At 39.7% G+C, this 25,173-nt stretch overlaps 1 protein-coding gene across 1 annotated transcript in view; it reads right to left on the reverse strand.

Annotated features, from left to right (window-relative positions):
• PRKN (parkin RBR E3 ubiquitin protein ligase) overlaps positions 1 to 25,173 on the reverse strand; it is a 1,255,012-nt gene that overhangs the window by 375,472 nt on the left and 854,367 nt on the right. Inside the window, exon 7 of the mRNA XM_022562266.2 lies at positions 16,551 to 16,687. Within this exon, the coding sequence (XP_022417974.2) occupies positions 16,551 to 16,687 (137 nt within the window). The remainder of the gene's footprint in view (positions 1 to 16,550; positions 16,688 to 25,173) is intronic.

Here is a 25,173-nt window from a genome sequence, read left to right on the forward strand (position 1 = left end):
AGATACACTTTTTCCCCTCAATTTCATTTCTAATACCTTCAGTTCAGCAAAATCAAAACTCAAGGCACAAGAATGTGAAGTGAAGCCTAAGTCCTCTAAGAGTATAAATCACCACGTATTGCTCATGTTTCCTAATATTTGTGGGTTTCCAGACTGTCCCTGCACATATTCACATGGTTACTGATGACGTGAGTAGTCAAACGTTCACTAAGGCAATAAGTGTTTCCATTCAAAACATATACTTTGGCCACAAAACAACAAAGTACTTCTCCCTGTGCCATGCTTTTAGCATTCAGCAATAATTTCGGGAGGACAGACTCCCTTAAAATTGAGGCCAAATCCCAACAAAAGAAATTCTATAGCTTAAACAGATATTCTAGAGAATTACTCAAACTTAATGTCCTGGTCACAAGATAATCATGACCACTTTTATTAAGAACAAATAATACAATGAACCATTACGCTGCAACAAAATATAGTAGGTATTTGCCTCAACCCTCCATTGTCATATTTTTGTATGTCTGTTTCCAAATAAACTGGAAGCTCCCTGAAAGGAGAAATTATGTCTTTTTTAACGTTTTCATTACTATTGCCAGCACAGTGCACCAAGCTCAGGAAAAATCTAATCTATGGGTGGTTGGATGGATGGATGGATTTGTGCCATGTAGCACAAAATAACAGGAGACCTTGGTAGAGGGTTGCAAAACGTTCACGTTCCAAATGGCAGTCATCAGATTCACCAGATGTATAAGTTAAAATCAGCAATATCTATCAGCTGACAATATCAAGATATATGTACAAGGGGACCTAAAAGTAAAACATATTAGAAGACTGACTTGACAAAACTGCAGAATTTTAAACTGACAGAACCATCAGCAACGGACTAGCCAAACTTTACAGGAATCTGTTCTGGAGCGAAGGCAGGGCCCAAGCTCACACAGAGAGCTGGAAGCAGAGCTATCACCAGAAATCCAAGGCGCTAACTTCGGTCCGTGGCTTTATGACCTCAGCAATTCAACTGATTCGTACTTATGAAGTGGCTTTTCCTGAGGAGGTCAGCACTGAGCAAAATGGGGAATCCAAAGAGAGAACAAGGTTTGAAGGTTGTATTTGAGGTGCTTACAGTTTAATTGGAGTTATCAAGAGTGATTTTTATCAGGTAATTAGGGAGATTCCAAAATGGAACAGGAGATGAGCATATTGAGGACATGACCTTGGGCCTAGGGAGGTCTAGGCAGGTAGAGGACACACTGAGGTCTCTGGAGTCACAGAGAGAAAGTGGGCAGGCACTCCAGGCAAGGGGACATAGAGAGAAACAGGATTTCTCCAGGTGAGGATTCATAAGCAAAACAGCACTCACAAAGCAGGTGCAGAGAGTTCATGAGACAGGAATTCAGGGAGTCAAGGAAGAAATCGAGGCAGATGTGATACGAGGTGCAATATGAAGTCACAGTGGGCTTAACCAGAACAGTGATGTGGTGAAAATGGAATCTTGATTAGCGCAAAAAGAGTGAGCAAATGGACAGTACTGAGAGGACCTGGGAAAAAGGAAGTGGATTTTGAGGTTCCTACAGAATTCAGGAATAGAGTAAGGTAGGTCTGTTGATGGCTGCAAAGCCAGAACAGAAGCAAACAAAAAAGACAAAAGCACCACAAATATGATTAAGAAAGAATCAGAAGGTGTAAGTTTGGGTCTTTTAATTCACAAGTTATTTTCAAGCTATTAATGAGGAAATTTCAGACTCTCTGATGTCATGCTGTGCAATAGAAATTTCTGTGGTGGTGAAATGTTCTATATCTGCTCTAATACGGTAGCTATTAGACATATTTAAGTTGTTTTGTGATCATGAGAAAGTGAATTTTAATTTTATATAATTTAATTGATGTGAATTTAGATTTAAAGAAGCACATATGATCAGTGGCTACGTATTAGACTGTGCAGGTAATCCACTTAGGTAACTATGAAGCCATGGAATAAATGCCTAAAGAAGAAGAATAAAATTCTACAGGTAATATGTTCTGTATTGTTACACTCTTGTTGCGTATCTGCTGTATTCTAGGCCACAATTGTTCTCAACCATTTTAGCACCAAGAAACTATTACTATTTTCAAGTGGAATTTTTAATTTATCCATCTATTCATGCAACATCCAAGAAAGAATCTGAGACAGTTGTACAAATAAACAGTAAGATTAAAGTAGATAAACAACTGGAGAGAATGTAAAACAGTAAGAGACTACTAAGGACAAAGCTTAAGGAGAGCACACAAAAATCCATGCCATAAAATAGTACACTTGCTGAAAATACGTTTCGGAAGCTCTGATCTTTCTAGTGGCCAGAACAGAGGAAACATCATCATCCCTAACAGTTATGTTATGGACATCATAGAAAGTATTCACGAAATTTAGGAGAATCAGTGTTTTTCCTGCACTAACGTCTGAATATCTTTGACACAAATGAGTCAGCTGACCAAGGCATATGACTCTCTGAATTTCAGTTTGTGAGCTAAGTAAGGATGGCATGTTCCTGCTCCAGAGACCCAGCAGCAGAGGAAACTGGTGTACAGCAAGGGAGGAAGAAAGCAGGTAGGCAGAGGCGAAGGAGACGAAGAAGGAGTCTGTCCCACACCTGTCCTTCTGCAACGGGAGACACCCCATCCTTGACAATATGCCCCTCTCTCCTTACGCCAGCTTTAGGGGCTTCTATTCATGCAACAACAAGAGGCCTGGTTTGTGCAGGAGAGATTTCTTCTGTGAGTCGACGCTGCTAGTAGGCACAACCCTCCACGGCGGCCCTACAGGAAGAAACTCTGAATTTGCCTCTTGCATTGCCCTTCACTGTGATCTCAGAGCATAGCTCTAAAGCAAGTTCAGCCAGGGTAATTCACAGAACTCCGTCATTAGCCCTCTAACTGGCTTGCTTCCTCCCTTACAAAGTGAAATGTACAATGTTACCTACATTACACTGAATAAAAGTTAATTTTCTGTTCGTTTTTAGGATCCTATGATACTCTTCATGAGCGTTTGCAAGTTACAGTCTGAAGATCACTCTGTCACCACGAGATGAGCTGGCATCACGTCCAGACTGCGATGCCCAGCCACTCCTTCCTGGCCTGTCCCCTCCACTCTCGCTTCTTTGAAATAGTTTTCCTTCCTCCCGCTTGACTGATCTTCTAAAAATGCAAATCTGCTCATGCTACTTCTGTCTGAAGCTTCAAGGCTTTCGACTTCTCCCAGGGTATTTAAAGAAAGACCAAAGTCTTCACAGCAACTTCAGGTGCGGCCAACACGGCCCTGCCCACTCTCTGGTCTTTTCTCACCCTGATCCACTCTGGTCTGTGTTCCACTCCTCAAGCCTCCTCATTCCCGCCTGTCTCAAGGTTTTATCTAAGGATGTTCCTTTGGTCAGAACTCTTGCCCCTTTTCTGCCCCACTTCCTCCATTTCTTCTACCTCTTTCCTCAGTCAGTAACTGCATAACTCATGGTTTTTGATGAATGTCTGGAACCCCCTTGAGCTGTAAGCTCCAGGAGGGGAACAAGCTTATCTTTTCTGTGAACTGTTGTTTGTCCTTTGACTCAAACAGAGCCTGGGATGTAGTAGATGCTCTTTCCTATAAAATGGCCGTGACGGTAAGATCTGCTTTATCTGGGATTCGAAGGGCACACTTTATAAAATATAGAGGCCTATACAGATGCCTTTGTTTTGAGTCAGATGATATATATATAAATCGCATCTTATTATTCAATAAGATGCCATGGTTCAACATATTTCTTAAAGATGTGACCATGAAGATTTTTTTAATGGAAATTAAGGTCCACTTCTAAGGTAAGAGAACATTATTTTAAACTATTTGTATAAATTTTTAAGGATTCAGTAATTAAATTATCCACTTCTACATGAAATAAAAAGAGCAAAGTTATTAGGGTGCTTTCTGTAATATAAATAATTAATATTTGTGACTTAGAAATCTATCTCCTTACAATGTACAGTCTCATTAGAAAAATAACATTCTTAAAACAATAGCTAAATGTTTTCAAGTGTACTTTGAATTAAATCCCTCAGGCATCAAAATAGCTCTGTAGACTTTTCTAGAATAATACGTCATTCTGAAACATATTTTATTGGCATCTGGAAAGCAACTGCAAATGTTTCTCTTATATTTAAAGTCCTTAAAAAAAAGACTCCATCGCTAAGCTCTGACAAATGTGCTTCCTACCAGCACGCTGGGTTCCTTTGCAAACACACAAGTCACAATTATAAGCAATTTTGTAAAATGCACGCTATTTTCCCAGGAGACCAGAATGCCTTGGAGTGGTTAAATATGTAATTGGGTAATTTTCTGAAATGCTTATTATTTACTTGAGTCTCACTGCAGTCTCTCTGGTAAACAGAATATCCCTGTTAATGGTTTTTATCCCCCCAAAAAGCTTCTGCAACTGTCAGTGTTCCTCTAACTTTCCCATAAACACATCATATGACTTGGGATGTAGATCATGAAAAACAGAGCTACCTGTGCCAGCCTCCTTATTTAAATGGCAAGGTGGGCCTCCTTTTCCTTGAACTGGGGTTTTCTGGATTTTAGGCACAGTGGAAAATGAATAACAGGACTTCTAAACTTTCTCATGATTTAGATCATGTCTTAGCTGGTTGCAAATCTCATTATCAGCTTTACAGCTGTTTTTCCACCTTGATTTATTTTTATTTTTTGGATCAGAAGGAAGAATGGCAAAATTGCAGCCTAGAGGTTTCTCTGGAAAATAAAGTTTGAATTTAGCTGTTGTTGATTTATAGCCTGTATGCTACACTTAGCACGTAAGTTAAGCATACTTTATAGGTAATTACTCCTATTGATATGAAGGTAGCTACAGAAGCTGTGCATAGCCTAGAGTAACACCCAGTTCCTGAAACAGTACCTTCTAAAGTGGTATATTAGGTAAATACACTCTGATGATGGTGGTGGTATTTCATCAACAAGAGATCTTATTCCCTCTGAACCAACATCTTTTACTACTTGCCTAGGTATGTATGAATGATAAAAACTCACCAAGACCAATGATTTAACTGAAGTGAAAGTGAATAACAGTCTCTAACTGAAATGAGCACGTTCAAATTAAAACAAGGAGTAAGAAATCCAAAGGATAAATTGCTTTGAGTTGTTTTAGAGGGTGAAGTGCCCCAAATTCTTTTACTTTTGTTCCTACTAAAAATGTTCTGTAACACAATATTTTAATAGTAACAAATTCAAGTTTCCGCTCTATGTCAATTCTACGGGGCAATTAAAATTTAGTCTTGGCCACTTTTAAATTATGCTATTTTAATTCACAATACAAAGTGTGTAGTTCTTTCTTCAAAAAATGTAATATAAAGAAAACTACACCACTGTAAACAAATTCTCTGCTATGACTTGAAGACCGTAGACCTATTTTGCCTGGTATAATCTTGGTAAGTATTGACATAGGACCACAGTTAACATAACAGGAATACTGTTACTGTCCATCCATTTCCTTCTACATAAAATCATCCTTGATGTGCCATATGGACAACCCCTCATGGTTCCATGGAACACAGTTTGATAACCACTGATCTAAAGACACCACATAGAGAGCGAGATGTTAGTATATCTTGTACATCTATTAGTAGGTGCTTTCTTCACTTATTGAATTGATTTTGTTTTTTACTCTGAGTCTGATAAATTTCATAGAAGTAAAAAAGTAACTCCTGGTTTAGGGGCCAAGAGTCAAGGATCTTAGTATTTTTGAGGTGGCAGAGGTCCTGGAGATGAAACGAATTTCATGAATAAAAGGTGGAGAGGAAAACTTAGCTTTGGAGTCACGCAGACTTGTGTCTGAATTTCACTTCTGAGAGCCTTACTTTTCTCACTTGATAAACAGGATTATTAATGCTGACCACACAAAATCATTATGAAGTTTAAATAAGGTTACGTAGACACAAGGCCTGCCCCAGTCCCCAGTTGCTAGTAGGTGATTTGACCTAAAATTAACAAGGTGTTGATCTAATGGTAGAGTCAGGACTAGTGTCAGGACGTCTAGTTCAGCACTGTTTCTACAACAGTAGTCTAATTTGAGAAACAAATTCAAGTTAACTAATGAATCCATCTTATTGCAGGTCCCAAAGAACAAATATTAAGCCTACTGTTAGCATTTCCCTGAGAAGAATTAGCATGGCAGAAAAAATAACACTTGGAGACAAAGTTGTGAACATTAACCATTGTATTTCTGATGAATCTCTAACAGGGAATTTATTTATAAATTAAAACACAACGGAGAAGTAAATGCTGTTAGAAGTCATTACCTTTTAGGGTAGGAGAATAGTTAAATTATATTTCTATAAAAGCTACTCTACTGAATGACAGTTATGAAGCTGTCTGGCTTGGGGGTGGCTGGGAGTGAAAGGAGGTGGGAGTCCTCTGACCTCCTCATTGGAGGCAGCACCCTCCCACACCCACGTGTGAGTTGGGTGGGAGCTCCATCCAGGAATGTATTCCTAGAGCTTCCATGTTGTCTCTATCTTTGGTAATGGCATTCCTGAAAATTAAATGTATACCTAAAATGTGTTTTTTTATTAAGTTGTGTCAAAATTTTACATGCTTCAGCACATATTTTTTTAAGTGACTAGTTTAGAAGAATGTATGGATGGCTTTGTTTTTCTACTTTGCTCAAACCTAGTCTATTTAATTTATTTTATTGAAGAGTAAGACATGAGCTATGCTTTAAAATTATATAAAAATTATTTTTCAATATGGTACTCGAGTATACCTCTGGCACCTGAAATGCCTGAACACTAAAACGGGCTGCTAAGGGAAGTTGTGGTATTCCTTTGAAGGGCTAGGGCTTAAAATGAGCTGATTTAAAATAGGGCTACCTTTTTACCTGTTTGGATGCATCTGAAATAGGTTAAAACTGAAAATACCAGAGTGTGTCTCATATAGTAGGAAAATATTGTTTTGTAAAGGTTTTTTTTTCCATTACATATATGTGTATAATTTATATATTTAGTCTATTATGATGTAAAATATATTTCTTTCTGTGGGTAGCAGTAAAAATGTTGGAAAGCCACTGGTCTAAATCAGTGCTCTCCAAAATTTTGGTTGGGAACCTCTACCAATTTTTGTAAGAAAACAAAAATTGAATATGAATCCCAATAGTAATTTAATATAAACACTGCTACTATTTTATGTACATTTAAACACATACACAAATTAAAGGATGATATAAAAAGTAAACAACGGCTGTAAAATTTTCTTCGTGCATCACACAGATTACTTCTTTTAGTGTATCTCTCAATTCCTTTAGAATAATATGATTTAAATTTCAGACTACATACTCGTTCAATACTATACTTGATTATAGTCCAAAAGCACTTGAGGGAAATTTACTCATTACTTATTGATGGCCTATTCAGAATAAAAAATTTTTGAGGAAGGACTTAAAAGTTATACTAACAGTTAGTAATACAGCATATTGATACTATAAGTAAAAGAAGAGAAATACCAAATAATGGTAGCCTTGTTAATGCAACTGTTTATATTTCTACATATGTCCCCTATATAAAAGACTAATTTGGAAAATCTGGTTATATAGAGTGAATCTAATTTAATAGTTTTAATAAGATCTTGTATCAATAACTTCTAGAGTTTTTTTTTTTAACAGGATTATATTTAGGTAATGTTTTAAACTTCTTATGATGTTAATTCTTGATTCATAGGAATTAATTATCTCCATTAATTGTTAACGTGCTAACGTAGAAAATGTCAAAAAGAAATCATATTTTCACTTTTTAGCCAGGAAACCTTAATTAAACCCAAGTTGCAGCTTTAAGTTTCCTGCTAGAATTGTAAGTATTTAGAAAACAATCTGAAATTGGGGCCTATAATTGGTCTTGACTGGAAAGCTGTCACATATAGAACACCTATGGTGTATCAGGAAGTGTGCCAGTCATTTTTACATACAATCCTATTTCATTCTCTCTGAGTTAAGACTTACTTTCATTTTAAATGAGGAAATCAGCTCAGCATCTGGTAGAGCAGGTCAGAAGTTGGATGAGCAACATCTGACTGCAAAGTCAGGACTTGGCCCACGATCCCTGAATTGTGGATGCAGCCACATCTACTGACTTGGAAGCTGAGCTCCCAACCCTCCAAAGGAAGACCTTTGACAGAGACTGCCAGGTGTCTACTCAAAGTCTTCTTCTCCGTACCCAGGTATTTCTCTAGACCTCATTTTCCAGGCTCCTTTGCAGCCCACAAGGCCAAATGGTAATGTCCTAGGCAACGAATGAAGAGTCATGTGCCATTTCCAGGCCAGGGTTGATAAGAAAGATGCACGTCTCGTCTATTATTTCTTTCCCCTCTGCCAGCTGGACCCTGGATGTGGAGGCCAGTCTGACCATGAAGGCAGTGGTAAGTCCTAATGGGATGGCAGAGCCTGAAAATAGAAGCACCACTTTGAAGAAAAGCACCCACCTCCCACCCCGGGCAAGAACTGAGCTGCATGGGCGTGTCTGCTGTGACATCCAGGTCCTGCTGGTTACAGCCCTTCAGACTACAGCATCCGGTAGAGCTTTCTCTAGGGGCCTCTGTTTGTGACAATCCAACTGGGGGAACCGAGGACTAAGGGCTGCAAATGCCATCCTAACCACCTCCACCTCAGAGATGATTATTGTATTTTTATTTTCACAAAGAATGGAAAAGTTCAGAGGATCCTCCCTGAAATGTTTGTCAGTGAGCCCAGATTTTAAAATTAGATAATTGGCAAAAAGTTTCCTGTATTCCTCAGGCATATGGGTGTTGCTACCTGGGAAACCAGCCAATACTGAGTACGGGAGGGGGTGGGGGGAGAGGGAGGATGAAGAACAAGTTGTATCTTAGGAACAGGGGGAAGTTAAACCCCGTGGAGCAGAGCTGTATGCAGGGTTCATGTCCAGGGGACCTTCTCAGAATTCGGGGTGCCAAGCATGTGCAAACTGTTTCAGAGTCTAGAAGGTGGCTATTATGGATGGAACTGTGTCTCTCAAAATGAGGGACACAATTGAATATTGTGAATACATACGAATAATTCATATGTTGAAGCCCCAGCCTCAGAGTGCGGCCGTGTTTGGAGATGGGGCCTTAAAGAGGTACCTAAATTAAAATGAGACCATTAGGGTGGGCTCTACTCTAATCTGACTAGTGTCCTTATAAGAGGAAATGAGCACACACAGAGAGGCACCAGGGCTGCACATACCGTAAGATGACCACGGGAAGAGGCAGCACGAGGGAAGCCATCCCCAAGCCAAGGAGAGAGTCCTCAGAGGAAACCAAACCTGCTGGCACCTTGACCTTGGAGTGCCAGCCTCTTCTTACTTGTGAGAAAATAAATTTCTGTTATTTAAGCTTCCCTGTCTGTAGTTTTTTGGTTGTTTTTTTTTTTTTTTTTTTTTTGTGGTACGCGGGGCTCTCACTGTTGTGGCCTCTACCGTTGCGGAGCACAGGCTCTGGACGCGCAGGCTCAGCGGCCATGGCTCACGGGCCCAGCTGCTCCGCGGCACGTGGGATCTGCCCGGACCGGGGCACGAACCCGCGTCCCCTGCATCGGCAGGCAGACTCTCAACCACTGCGCCACCAGGGAAGCCCCCAGTCTGAAGTATTTTGTTATGGCAGCCCTAGAAAACTAATACAGTGACCAATTACAAAAGCCTTCTTACACGTGAGCCATAAGAAAGAGCCGTTTCTGGCAGCAAGGGGGGCAGAGAAGAGAGTTTCAGAGCGAAGTCAGAATGATACCATTTCCTTGAACACTATTACCATCCCCCCTCCTTTCAATATTGCAACTCTGTTCACACAATGTTTCCCTCTATAAATATATAATTCCAAGATAGATGATTTCTAGTAAAGGCTTGAAAAGCTGAAAATATAAGAAATATTCATTTTCCAAACTCCTAAGTGGAGTCAATAACAGAGCATATAAGATGGTCTGAAAGGTGTTCAGATTTTACTGGGAATATATACCATAATTACTTGATTCAGATATTATGTATTTATATCCATCTTGACATTAAAATATTAAACCACTCCTCCTCTTGCTAAATTGGTCAGCATTTAAAACATTAAATTGTTTCACTGTCCTCCTTAGGAACCAAGTGATATAAACTTGCATGAATATGTAGATCAACTCCTCTAAGCACATTATTAATTATTTCAAAGATAGCTGGAGGTCACCAGCTCATAGCAATTTCTGTGCATGAAGTCTCATTAATACAAGACATCACACAGTAAGGAAGAATAAAGTTTTATCACAGTTACTGCGTGTGTGTGTGTGTGTGTGTGTGTGCACGCGCACATCTGTTTCAAGTGGCCAACGTACAGAAGTAAACACAGAACCAGCAGGCACTGAATGCAGCCTGTGGATGATGATGGGGGAGGAGAAGTAGTAAAGGAAAACGTTCTGCAATTAGGACACTTTTTAAAAAGCAGCATCTGTCCAAATCAGGAAATGTGGACTTAAAACCCAAAGCAATTTCTGTCTCAAATAAACTTAAATTTTCTTGACCTAGAGGCCACAGATAGCCGTGATTTGTTCGGAATAAAGCTGCGACTAGCTCCAGAAGCGTGTGGCTCATGAAGATACAACACACTTCTCCTCTCCTGAGACGCTGGAGAGATGAACAGAGGGTCTGGCCCGCTGCGCCTTTCATGCCACACTCTGCCGAGAGCCTCTTTGGCAGCTGTAAGCCGCGGCCGGAATACCCTGATAGAAGCCGTGCAGCAGCTGCCGTGGAGCTCCCCAGCAACTGAATGCAGAACCGCTGACAGTGCCACCTGGAATTACCCACGAATGAAGGAGCATATTTAACACTGTTAGTGAGCTGTGCTTTTTTAAAATTCATAATCTGAGTATAAGATCCTTACTTTCGCCAAATTGTGATAAAATTGATCTTCTTGTCCAAGTAACTCTTCAGGGTCCCTGCTATAGCTTTCTTTTATACCTCTGAATGTGAGCTCAAAATTTACCTGTTGAAAAAGCTAATTAAAAAACTGTTTTCACACACGACAGCACCTGAGATGAGGAAGATAAGCATAAACAAAGCCATTCTCTAGCGTGATTAACACAATACACGTAACAAAAATAATACTGAAAATCCTGAATATTGGAATACTTTGCACACGTGTTCAGAGTTTTCTGACTAGGGGTGTAACTGGAATTGAGATTGCTTCTGGTCAGGGAAATTTGGCAAAACCTTTCAAGCAACAATTTGAAAGTTAAAAGCAGGCAAATATCTGTATTATTTAGGAATGTATAGACATAGGTGGTGATGCTATGAGGAAAAGCAAGGTAATGAATATCACGGAAGTCAAGATCATAGTTGCATCAAGCCAAGAGGGAGGAGGCTGGGGTTGAGGAGGGGACATGGAGGGTGTCCGGGATGCTGGCGATGCTGCCTTTCTTGATCTGGGTGGTGGTACCAGAGGTCCTCTGTAACTATACAAATCCATATAACAATATGAATGTATTTAAACACTGCTGTGTATGCGTGGTATGTCTCATAATAAATTTAGGAATGCATCAAGCCATTTAAAATGATACACTTACAGGTCAATTAATATTCTATTGACTATGATGATAATCCTTCCACCCTCTCTACTGACAATGCCAAGTGTACAGACTCCAAAATCACGCTGGCTGCCAAGAAGGCCAGGGAGAGGAATTTGGTAACGTACATTTTAATAAAAAGAAGAAGAAAGCCTAAAGACAGCTGTTTTGAACAACTCTTGGAGCTGCCTTAGGGACTTACAAGCATCTTTCCTGAACTCTTTGGATAAGTAATAAATTTATACTTAAAACTGGTTTGCTTTCGCCCTTATAAAACAAAGGTAGAATGCTCTTCTTAAGAGTTCAGGGCAGAAGTAGGTGGAAAGAAATTATTTTTGCCTTCTCCACTAGCTATTCAAGGTATGCCCGCCTTACTTCTGCTATTTAAAATGTTATTGCATTTTTAACTACTTAATAAGATGCAAGAGAAGCTGAAAGGCAGTTTGGAAGGTAGAAACCCAGGCAAAGTAAGAATCAGGGGCGCAGTTTACTGGGACATGGGCTCCTCCGAAAGATAAACAGAGCAGCGCTGCTGCTGGTACCACTTCAAACAGACGCATAGTCACTTCGTTTGTAAAACGCTAAAGACACACACGAGAGCATCAAACAAATGTTCAATTCCTTTGTCCCCTGTGAAGCCGGATTCCACAAAGGCAGCATTTCCAAGGCCAAACAGGTGAGTGCACAGACAAAGCCCGTTGATCTAGCTAGAACGAGCTCCTGGACACCATCAATTCTGTCCTACAGCTCTTTTTCTGGTCCTTGTCTGTGCACAAGTCACTCCTTATAATGAAGATACTTGATGGAGTGTTGTTCCGATCGCAGGCGGGTGGGGGGAGGAGAGCTAAAAATACATTCAGTAAATTTCCCATCCATCCTCCTCTGCGCAGCGTGAGAGAGGGCTGTGCGCCTGCAGGCCTGCCGGCTCCCTTGCGGGTACACAGCCAGACCACAGCCCCCTCTGCCGGTCCCCCTGCCCACACCCTGTGCGGGTGGGAGGGGCTGCGGGGATGAGTTCCGGAATACGGAATGTGGGAAGAAGTGATGGGCTCCGTTTCCAGGCTCGGTCTCAACCCCCCTGCCCCTCCATGGTGCCCCTCCATGATGCCCCTGCTCTGGCTTCCTGGTCCGGTCGGCCTGGGTGAAGAGGACCCAGTGGGGACTCCGAGGTCACTGAGGATGGCAAAACCACTAGGTAACAGAAGGCTGAGTCTGAGTCCCTGAATGATGGGGTGCGGCAGAGGCCGCAGAGCCAAGCCGCATCGGAGCATGGATGGGTGAAAATCACCCCTGCTTCTGTGATTTCAGTGTTGCTTTTGCTAAAGAAGTTAAGTTAGTACCCTGACTTTACACTGCCTCATACGTCCAAACCACAGCAAAACTACCAAAATTGCTAAACCACCCCAAAAATAAGACAAAAAGTTTAGCATTACCCTCAGAAAATTAGGAAGTTAGATTTCATTTCAAATAATTTTGGGGTAGAAAGAACATTGACTTTGGACTGGAAGCCCTTCAGCTGCCTGAATCCTGCTGCTGCCACTTTCATGGTGACTGTCACAATTTTTCAAGATCTAGGAGCCGTGAAGAGAATAGGCTGTGTATTTCACAGACAGAGACCGACACATAGAGAATGTGTGTATGGACAGGCTTCTAAGCAGGTTGTTACTATTTTAAAGCTAATGATATGAATTGCCAAATTGCTTTTCAGAAATATTTAAATTTATATTTTTACCTCTTTTGAATATATGTCTATCACATTATATTTTATGCTTTAAAATTAGCTATTCTTTAGAAACTAATTACACTGAGCTTTCAATAAGTATACTGGCCATTTGCACATCTTCTTTGGTGATCTATTTTTTAATATATTTCCTACTTTTCAGTGTGGTTTTAGGAATTATATGGACTTGGATTATTTGTGTGTATTTGGGAAAGCATTGTTCTAAAGCCAAAATGATCGTTTATGTTGGGTTTTATGCCTAGCTCCCTGAAAAGCTGACTAGAAAGCAGCCTTCTTGACTCTCCAGGCATCAAGAATATCTCTGTTTCTCAAAAGGGCCAGAGCTATCTGCCTCGTAGTTAATATTGCCGACTAAGACACTTGGGACACTACTGGACTGTAGCTGGTGAGTGGACTTATTCCATAGAAAGGAAATGGTTTTTCTATGTTATATGAAAATGGGAATTACATGAAAAGTGACCTGGGAGGAGAAGTGTTAAAAAAAAAGTGAAGCACTGAAGGCGGGGATGCACTTGGATGGCACCAGTGGCAATGCCAACAGCATATTATAGGGAAGGTGGGAACTATTCCCTCGGACACCCCATTGCTATAGGAAATCTGTGTTACCAGGACTCTTAATGGACTAAACACATTTTGCATAGTCGTCATCATATACATTTTATTTTTATTTTAGCTACACTCTAAGGTAAATCTACCTAAATCCCTGAGGCTCCACTGGGGTGGGTAAGTGATACTCAGTGCTAAGAGAAGATACAAAATGCTCTGGCGTTTCAAATTAATCCCTAGCATAGGATGTGATAACAGTAGGTAGAGCAAAAAGACAGCCAATATTTCGAAATAATTATGAAGTTTTTCCCAAAGCCCTTAACTTCATGCAAGAGTTTGTTAGAGGCTCTGGAAAGAGGCCATTTTGGCCGTGTTTGCCCATCTTTTTTTCAAATCCATCAACGTTTATGGAAAAACCTATGCTGGTTAGCAAGTCAGATCACTCGTGGACAAAATAGATAAGGGGAGAGGGAGTATTTTCGCGCTCGCTTGTGCTACAGTCTCCCATGGAAAATACCTATTGCCTGTAGAATGTTCACCCCGGAAGTAGTGCTCAAACTTTCAGACCTGGGGCCTTTAACAAATACTGAGGGCCACCCCCAGAGGCATGGCCTAGGCATTGGGACTTTTAAAAACTGCCATGTTATTGAAATGTGCATTGCGGTTGAGAGCCCTGCCCAGAGAGAAGTGGGATGGGAGGGTGGGGGGAACACAGAGCTCTGGAGCAACCACACCTGGGTTGAAGTCTCAGCTCTACCCTTCCTGACTCTGTGATGCTGGGTACTCAGTCCTACTGAGGCTTTACTTCTTCCTCTGAAAAATACAAATAATTCCTGCTTTTGAAGTTTGCTGCTGGTTGAAATATGGAAAAAGTGCCCCCAAATTGGAGATACTCTTCCCTTGAACTTCCTTTCCACATAACTTTTAGAGGTATAGTGCTTTTTTGTTTACAGGCTAATCTACTCATATAGTGGTTAGGACTCCAAGTTCTAGAGCCATCACTAGCTGGCTCTGAATACCAGCTGTTACTTACCGGCTGTAATACCATGTGCAGTTTAATTAAATTCGGTGAGCCTCAAACACTTCATCCATACAATGGGAAGAACGACAACATCCATTCCGACAGGGCTTTGTGGGGATTAAATGGATGTACGTATGTAAGCATCCCAGTGGTTGGTACCTTATATACGGTAAGTACTCAGTAACGGCTCTAATCATTGCTTATTTTTTTACTCTCAGGGAAATAAAATTCAGCATCCCACTCTTTCAAAGCATAACAAAATTTCTGGACAAATGAGGAGCTCACACAAAGAAAGCAGAGCTTGTATATGAAAGGTGTTTTGAACCAGTTTTAATTGTTCATCATAAAAATTATGCGAATGGAAAATGTTGGTTCACTGTTGACTAGTCACACCTTGAAGAATACATTATGTCTAAAATTGAGCTTTGAAGGCGTTTAGCTTAAGGTGGTTGAGACAGGTTTGAAAGACTAGGTTTGGAAAAAAGAACATCTTATTACATATGTTTTGGGGGTAAGAGGTATCAGACTTCTATACAGAAATGGTGAACTTATATGGACACTTTGTTAGCAAGACATTTAGTATGTGAGTCATACAGCAATAGAAATAAATGCTTTATGCTGCTCTTTTCTGGCTTCTGCGGGGCCAGTGTTATTGGAAAAATAGTTCGCTAATTCTACACACAGACTCTATTTTTTGATATATAGTTAATAGTCCCAGAAGACTGATCTCAGTTTTTTTTCTCATAACGTCACTATTCAAACACTAATGAAGGGTTTGCTTCCCAGGCTCTGGAGACATTAAATAATGAATTTTGGGGAAAGGGCTGTTTTGTATGGATCTGGGGAAGTGTGAGGGCTAATAATAATAATGCATTTACCACGAAGTGAGGAAGAACAATCTCGAACAGGGCTGCGCAAGATAGATACGTACTTCACATCGTACCCACGCCACACTAGCCGAATAATTCATTCTAGTTTGTGAGCATCAAAATATCCTTTGGCCTATGCCCAAGTAGAAATACAACCACCAAGTACATTCAAATCTTATTTACCAGTAAGTCTCCCGTTTACAGCTTCATGCAAACCCCACGGTCAGAAAAGTGAACAAGTGGATTCAAGCAGTGGGTTCCATTGCAAGAGTATCCATCACTTGTGGTTAGATATGGACTTTGTCATTAAAAGAAAGTGATAAATTGGGAGTGTGGGATTGACATTTACACACTGCTATATTTAAAATAGATAACCAACAAGCACCTACTCTGCTAAGGGAACGAGCACAAGGACCTACAAGCACAGGGAACTCTGCTCAATATTCTGTAATAACCTAAATGTGGAAAGAATTTGAAAAAGAATAGATACATGTATATATAACTGAATCACTGTGGTGTACACCTGAAACTGACACGTTTTTAATCAACTATACTCCAATATAAAATAAAAATTAAAAAAGGAAGTGATGGCTCTAGAAATAAATGCCCCCTGTTTGCATAAACTAATCTTGCTTTAATTTTCTTGCCTAGCGATGTTCAAACAGATGTCTGAATTTTCAGCCCCTCAGTAGGAATGGGTATATCTAAGATAGTTTTATTTCAGTAATTTTCCTCTTTCTGTTCTTAATCAGAATTAGAAATGGAGGGAAAAGTGCTAGACTTACCCACACAAGGTAGAGAGTAACCAAGCTGACGGTCGTGGACAAACTGCCGATCATTGAGTCTCGTCACACAGTACAGGTGGAAACAGTCTAAGCAAATCACGTGGCGGTAGTTGCACTGGAAAACCAGGACCGGGCTTCTGGTGGAGGTAAAGAAAGACATTTCCTCTAGTCCTTCTAAGGCTGGCAGGCAACGTGTGGTTTAGAACACTTTCTGTAATGTCATAGGGCTGCTTAGGGCATGCTCTATGTAAAGACCTGCGCTGCTAAGCACTGAGCTCATGTATATCAATGCTACATCTTAAAAATTGGAAACACCTTGTGAGCTATAAAGAAGATTGATTTTCTTAATTTTATTTTTTTACATGACCATAGTTACCAATCAGCTATTTAAACGCAAGCTCAGATACCAGCTCTTCCTAGAAGCCTGCCTTGACTTATAATTCCCGATTAACCTACTCATCATTCCATCCACTTACATATATTTTGATTGATCCATTATTACATTGTAGTATTGAAAATAGACACTGTCTTCTTTACATTGATATTCTCATAGCACCGGGCATTGTAAGTTTTTAAATAAATGTTCCTTGAATTTAGTTATGATAATATATAGAATCTGAACTTCCCCAAAGTCGAAAGAAAAATTACTACTGCATCAAACAAAGTAAATGTGTTAAACAGTCATTCACATTTCATTGGCAAATGGAAAAGTAGAATTTAGAAATAAAAGATTATCTAGCAGAGATCCTTCTACTACAAGATTTTGTCTATTGTGCTACCCCCATCCACCCAAATATTCAATTTCTTAAATTAAAGTTAGGGGATTACTAACAAATCAACATACACAAGTCCTAACAATTTTGAACTTCCTTAAAACACTTTGTAGAAAAAAATATCTCCTGAATAACCACGTTTTTGCTAGTAAATGAACCACATGATTTTATGACAAAAAGGAGACAAAATGAATATATTAACTTGAGATCAGCCCCAAGGCAATTCTAATAGTAAGAAAGTCATTGGATTTTACTTAGATAAACCTATTTTCCATGTAATGATAACAAGATACAAAGTATTTTTCATTTCATACCCAATTCTTAACAGATATAAGAGCTCTTCACAAGCCCTTTCCCTAAAAAAAAACTGATATTAACATTAATATTAGAAGATAACTCCTTAACAATTACAAGATTTTCAAAATTCTGTTTTCCCTCTTATTTCAAAACAATATATAACACAAAACAAAATGGAAAAAAAAACCTTGGTATTTTAATGTCTTGGATCTACAGGATGATGGTCAATTTCACCTAAGCATCCCTGAGGTTTTTATGTGTTTTCATTTCCCATCTCTGAGCCTACTGATGTCCCTTCAGGGCCATTTCCATTCCCAGGGCCTCTTTCAGTTAGGTGATGACTGTGTTCTGAACTTTCAGCCTCTTCCCTTCTAACAACTTCCCCCTTGAAGATGATAAAATATAACGCTTTCCTATATCTAACAGGAGAGTCAGGCACACACGCACACAAGTGCATACACACCTCATTCCCTCTGTGTGACCCTATAGAGCTGCTATATCTTGCCTCCTTCTTTCAGAGCTAAGTTCTATGAAAAATGTTCTTCATTCTGATTTTAGCAACATGGTCGACTCAAACTTTATGGACTCTTGATCTGTTATCAATACACAGAAACACTGGAGAAACTATGAGAACATTTATTAAAATGTTCCTATATATAACAAGGTTAAAAAGAAAGCTTGGCAATTACCCTGTAGAAAATATAAAAAGAAAACTCATATAAAAGCCAAAGCAGTCAGTATGGACTGTGGACTCTGCCACAGTGTCCCAGAGAGATGTTAAGATGCATGGCATGTAGCCATTGATCTAGCAAATGTGTTCTTTTCCATCCCTATTAATAGAAGAATAGAAAGTGCTCTCTTTCATGTATGGACAACAGTACACATTTATGGTTTTGCCCTTCTGTTAAAATCTGGTCAAAAAGAACTTACACTATCTAGACAATTCAAAGAACATCAGTTTCTCTGGTTTATTGATTACATCCTGCTATTTGGAACAGATTAGCAAGAAATGGTAAATATACTGGAGGCCATGGTGGGAGATAAACTCTATGCAGATTCAGGGGCCACCTACATTAGAGAAGGTTTTTAGAGGTCTAATATTTGGGGCATGGAGGGACACACCTGACAAAATAAAGGACACAGTAGTCACCTTGCCCCTCCCCTGCTAAGAATGAAGTACAAGGTAATCACAGGCTCCTAGGACCCTCAGAGGCTGTGGTTCCCACAGAGTGAAGCACATGCTCCTGGGGACACAGGAAACATCCCGTGGAAAATTCAGCTCCAGTGGTACCGGTTCCCTTCAGCCTCCTTAAACTGGAATACAGGCAGGAAGGAAAATTGACCATCCTGGCAGGGATAATTGACCCTAATCATCAGGAAGGGCAAGAGCCGCTGTTACACATGGGGGCGGGGAAAATTCACATGGCACCTAGGTGGTTCCATGGGACATCTCCTGATACTCCTATGCACTTTTAATGGCAAATGGACAAGGGCAGCAGTTATGGCTTAAGAAATGCATGGTGCCCAGGATTTGAGACCCTTTAGGATATATATTATATATATATACACACACACACATACATATATGTATAGATGCATATATGTGTGCATATGTACACATATGCATATTTTTATATGTAGATATATAGAGATAGAACATATACGTATATGTTGATAGATAATAGATAATGATAGAGATAGAGGTAGTATATGCACGTATTTCAGATAGAATTATCAGTTAGATTTCTTGATATAGTTATGAGGTAAGACTGCTCATCTCTTAAGAATATTCTTAGTATTTATGAAAAAGTTAGGTGAGTGATAAACACGACACCCACAGAAAGGTTATTAATCATCTGAGAAAATGAAATGAGTAAAAATCACATCATGGCTGGAGGGACTACATAATTAATTTCTCAGGAGCTAGATGATACAGGAAAGGGGGAAATACTGGTATTTATGAGCACCTACTTTGGGTTAGGGGCCTTGCTAGGAACTTCACACATTTTTTTTCCATTTCACTCCCCTAAAGTCAACTCCCCTGACTCTACTATTCATCGTGTTCCTTTCTCCACCTCCACCCTGTCTGTGGGCATGGTCCTAACCTATCTTAGCATACTTCTAGCTCCTTTACTCCTAGACCCATGCTCCTTATCATGCATTCCTATAGTACAATATATTCAGATATATTTATATTGAAATCAAAACTCCAAATTTCAAGGACCAGTTCAAGTGTGAAGACCTCCAAGGGACTTTCTCTGGAGCCCCATTCTTTATTAATTCTTTCCTTTCTCTTTACCTTTTATCCGAAAGGTCTATTCTCAATGTGTTTCAGATATTACCTCTTCACTTTTATTCAAGGTGAATACTGTCAACATTAAATGAAAAGTCATGAAACAACAGAGGCCATTCTTGTTTAACCCTTTCATGACCCAAGCATCACCATATACAGCACTGAGCCCATGGTAATTACACTATCAATAGTTACTGATTGTACCAGTGGATAAATGAATGGAATGTTTTTACTTTATAATTTCTCTGCTCCCCATTTGTACATTTTTCACTCAATTAATTATTGAGCATCTACTTGGCTAAAGAAGGCACTTAACAAATACGTGTGGAATATGGCACTGAGTGAATAAGTAAACACTTTATAGTCAGAATTGTTTTAAGCATTGGGAAACACACACACATACACAATCTGAAGGCATAGTTGGGTGACACAAAATGCGTGTGGAACAAGTATTACAAGGAAACATATGCAGTCACTAAACTCTGTCACCATAGAAGCTAGGAGAGGAGGGAAGTAAGACTCAGGATGGTACCATTAGGGAACCTGAGCTAAATTTAAAAAGATGGGAATAGTGACATCGGGCCACTGGAGAGAAACATGGCTCCTGGGCAAGGGAGGAAACCCAGACATAGAAAAGAATTCTTGGAACAAAAAAGTAACCAGTTGGGCTGATTGAGAGAATGTATCAGGAAAAGAGTAAGAGGAGAGATGACAAAGTTGGACACAGAGCAGATACTGGGCAGGGACAGTGGCATAGGGATTCTAGGAGACAAACCTAGTAGATAACCTCTAGATCATGGAATTTGCTGAAGACATCTAAGCATGGGAAGGGAGTGATTTTTTAGTTAAGTTTAATTCCAAGGAAAGCTTGGAGGGAAAGAAATTAGAAGTTGTGAAAAGTCTTTGGAGGTCATTTTAATAATTCAGACATGAGTTACTTAGGAATTAGACCATGGTGTGCTGGTGGTTCTAGGAATGGAAATGAGAAGATTGATAAGAGTGACATTTCTGAGGAGGACCTGCCAGGACCTGCCATATGTCATGTGGGTCTTTTTTTCCTTCTGACATTCCTCTGTGCCCTTTGCTCCAACCGTACATAAATGTTAATTGACCATTCTAGAAAATGATTTTACCCCAGTGAGCCAGGTTATAGAGCAGTTAATCAAAGGTTAAATAAACTTCTCAGCCATATGTAAAAGGAATTATAAATGCTGTACTTGACATTACTTTAGAGTTATGTGTAAGCAATGATTTCCCTGCTTTTATTAAAGGAGTGATCCAAAGACCCTTTATTCACAAAGTATTAGGCATAACTGAAGGAGTCTTAGTAAAATATATGGCGAGCCATTCACACACACGACACAAAGTAGAATATTGTTCTGCAGTAGTTCAAACATTTAAACTCTTGTAAAATTAGTTCTCTAGTACCTACAAAATAGTATCAATTTTTTTCATATTTGTCTGATAAAATGTGCAGTTTGCTCTCTACCTCATTTGTTCTCTCTCTCTCACACACACACACACACAATTTGCTCTTCTTTACACGCCCTCTCTCTGCCAAAGTCTATCTATTTCTCTGTCTCTGTCTGATTCTTTCCCACACGTACATTTTCATTTATACCCATTAAGAGAGGGGCTGTGGTTCCAAATTCTCAACTGAATGTGACACATACTGAACACAACGTGCCAAAAATTTCAAGATATGTAAAGCTAAGGAACCAAGTCTAAACTCTAAAGAAAATAAAAACTAATAGCGTGGGAAGGAAAGGGACACACATAATTGTAATACAGAGCAGGATATTTTAAGTTATGTTAGAGATGTAGGAAATGGTAAGCAGCCTCCAAGATGCTCCCCAATGATCCCCACCCCCTGGTATTCATGCTTTTGTGTAGTTTCCTTCCACATTATGTGAGGCGACCTGCTTGATCTGTGGGGAAAATGCAGAAGTACCAATATGCGACTTCCAGGACTATAGCAGAAAAGACACTACAGCTTCTGTCTGTGCTCTTTCCTGGGTTACTTGCTCTGAAGAAAGTGAATGGCCATGTTGTGAGGACACTCAAGATGTCTATGGAGAAGTCAACAGGGCAAGGAACTGAGGCCTCTTGCCAACAGCCAGCACTGACATGGCAGCCACCCAAGTTAATCATCTCTGAGGCAGTTCCTCCAGCCCAAGACAAGCCCTCAGGTGACTACAGACCTGGCTGAATCTTGACTATAACTTCATGACATGCCATAAGCAAAAACCATCCGGATAAGCTGCTCCCAAATTCCTGGCCCACTGAAATTGTGCAAGATAACACTGACTGTTGTCTTAAGACACTTGGCTTTGGGATATTTTTTTTTATGCAGCAATATATAACTGACACAGGCTCAGGGGAGGAAGAGATCATGTTAAGATAGCAGATCAGAAAAGAATTCATAAAAGTAGTGGCATTTGAAGGAGGATCAAGATTCCAGTACATGGAGATGAGAAAACATTCCAGGTCAAGAGAAGACACGAAGTTGCAAAAGTACAGGGCATGGAAGAGGGAAGCTGAGTTATGCAGTACAGTTTGTTTCTTCATTTTCCCCAGTGAAAAGCAAAATTAAATATAAATATTATATTTAGGGGCAGTAGAATCTGAAATACAATGAAAAGCAATGACAATTAGAATGGAAATGTTAAGTACAAAATCACTGCGGAGATAAAAAATACAATTTCCTCACTGGAGGGGAAAAGTTAGCTCTTAAATTTAGCTAACTCTTGACCCTTGAAACTTCACATGTTGTTTTTACAGAATTTAGTTTGTGCTGCAGTAACACAGATGTTATGCCCCAGTTAGCAATCTTTCGAAGCTCTCTTCAAACTCCCTGTGCATGAACAACTATGACTCCTGGGAATTTAATAAAGCATTTGATTAGAGAAAAATAATTAGAGGGAGAGAGCTGCACCATTAAATAACTTGAATTTGTCTTCTTAACAACTGTCACTTTAAATCCCTTTTAGTTAGAGATAGCTTATAAACAATAAGTAAATAAATGACTGAACTCTCAGAAACCAAATGCATTTTCATTTCATCTATATTTAGCCACATTACCTACTAATTGCCCAAATGCACTACCTACAAAGAAGTATCCAAGCAGGCGCCTGCCTGCGGACAAGCCAGAGATAACATTTTCGCCCAGACATGTCATGTGAGTTCATTATTTGAGTTAGCCAAGTGAGCAGTCCCCGTCACTGGAGAGGCCCCTGATCCAAGATACTAATTGATAGACGCAACCTTTAGAAATTAAAATAAGCTTCAACAGTTGAATGACCTTCAAAAATTCCTCCCAGCAGCCAAGTTAAAATCCCGAAATAAGTTCGTTTGCCCATTAGTCACCTTGGAATCAGAATCCTATTAAGGCCCTGGCAGACCCCGAACAAGCTCATCAACCGCCTCTTCCGATTTCTCCTTGCCTCGTCTGCTCATGTTCTCATGGCTTTATCTGGTCCGCTTTGCTGCACGCGCGCGCGCACACACACACACACACACACACAATCATGAGCTGGCTCCAGCTCTGTAAGCTTAATTGCAGAGGTCCCAGTATTTCAGCGTACACAACATACCCAGGATGAAGACCCTTTATGTTTACATTTTTGAATCACTTTCATTCATCCATCCTGCCAATACTTTAGAACAACCACTAGATGCCAGCCACTGTCCTGTTGACATCACATAAAACTGAACAAGGCATGGTGCTTCCCCTCAGGGTCCTATAGGATTGAAGACAAAAAAGTAATTGTCTCAGTGTAGTAAGTGCTACCATAGGGATGAGTTTAGAGACCACCTAACTTGTCTCTGGGGTCAGTGGAAGGGCTTCCAAGAAGGCTTACGCCTCAGAGCATTCAGTCCCTGTAGAGACAAGACACTGAACAAACTAAATGGCTTCCCTTGTTGATAAAGGCTTTGAATAAAATATATAAAATGATATAGTAAATATGTTATAGCAGTATCATTCTAAAGTAGCTTTCATCATGGCAGGTCTTGGCCAAAATTATGAATTAATTACCCAATGCCAATGTATTAAGACCCCAGGTTTTCCTGTTGTCTTTCAGAGTCCTCTGTAGGTTAGATTCACTGCACAATATGTATCTCCCATATTGTCAATCACAAATCTTTCTGTTTCTCTCAGGTCAGTCTCTTTGCAGCTTCTGGACCACCTTTTTCTTTACGCTCTTATCCCTATGTGTAAGATTCTTCTATTTGTCTTCATGTTCAAAAAAAAAAATTGTCAGGGTTCAGCTCCAATCCAACCTCTTTTAGGAAGCTTTTATCAATAAAAGACTCTAGCTAACGTGGATTCTCCCACTCCCTAATTTCCTGTAAGGCTTCTGTTTATAAAGCGTCATTTTGTATTCCATTTAGTATTTTGCTGCATATCATTCCTGTTCTTCTGTATAACTTTTATGAGCCCATGTCAGGTCCCCCTACTCAAATTCAACACATAGTAATTGGGAAGCTCCTGTGTGCCGGTTCTTTTGCTTAACATGGGGACGGGGAGATACAGGTCTCCTCCTCAAGGAATTCTATTTGCTGGTGAGATAAATAAGTCTGGGGCACTTTGGGCGACTAATGAGAAGCAACTTAATCCAAAGGTGGTCAGGCAGAGAATGTTTCCTAAAAAAGGACAATATAAACTAAGACCTAAGAGGCAAGAATGAGGTAGCCTGACCAAGAAACTAGAGGGCAGTGAGAAAATATGTAAAAACACTTAAAATGGAATAAAATTGGTTAAGGTTAGGGAACCATGTTGTATAATTTCACATCACCCCCTCAGCCTCTATCAAAGTTCTGAATTCCTCCAGAAATTAAAAACGAAACTAAAAGGTAAAGATACTGCTTCTACAAGCCACATAATGTAAGTCTATGTTTTAGGTTTATATACTACCTTAAGTGTAGCTGAGTTAGATTGTTTTGAACCGTTAACAATAAGCAGGCTATGCAAAATAAAAATATGAAGCCATGGTTACAAGAGGGAATTCATGGATTGTTAATTTCCTCCAGATGATGTCCATCTTTGAGAATACCATTTGACTTTAGTAAAGCTTGTACACCGTATTTCTAAATATAACTATTGACAGGTTGAACCCAAATATAAACTATTAACTTCTAGAAGTTTTAGATTACAAACATTTCAATATATTGACACGTATTACAATGAAAAAATAAACACCTTTTCCTTCTTTAAAAGTATCAATAAGTTAAAATTTTTAAAAGTAGTCAACCCTCTGTT

Source organism: Delphinapterus leucas, chromosome 12, assembly GCF_059928025.1.
Source record: "Delphinapterus leucas isolate spDelLeu-1000000601 "Yukka" chromosome 12, BTC_Dleu_Yukka2, whole genome shotgun sequence".
In the NCBI taxonomy this organism is placed as follows: Eukaryota; Metazoa; Chordata; class Mammalia; order Artiodactyla; family Monodontidae; genus Delphinapterus; species Delphinapterus leucas.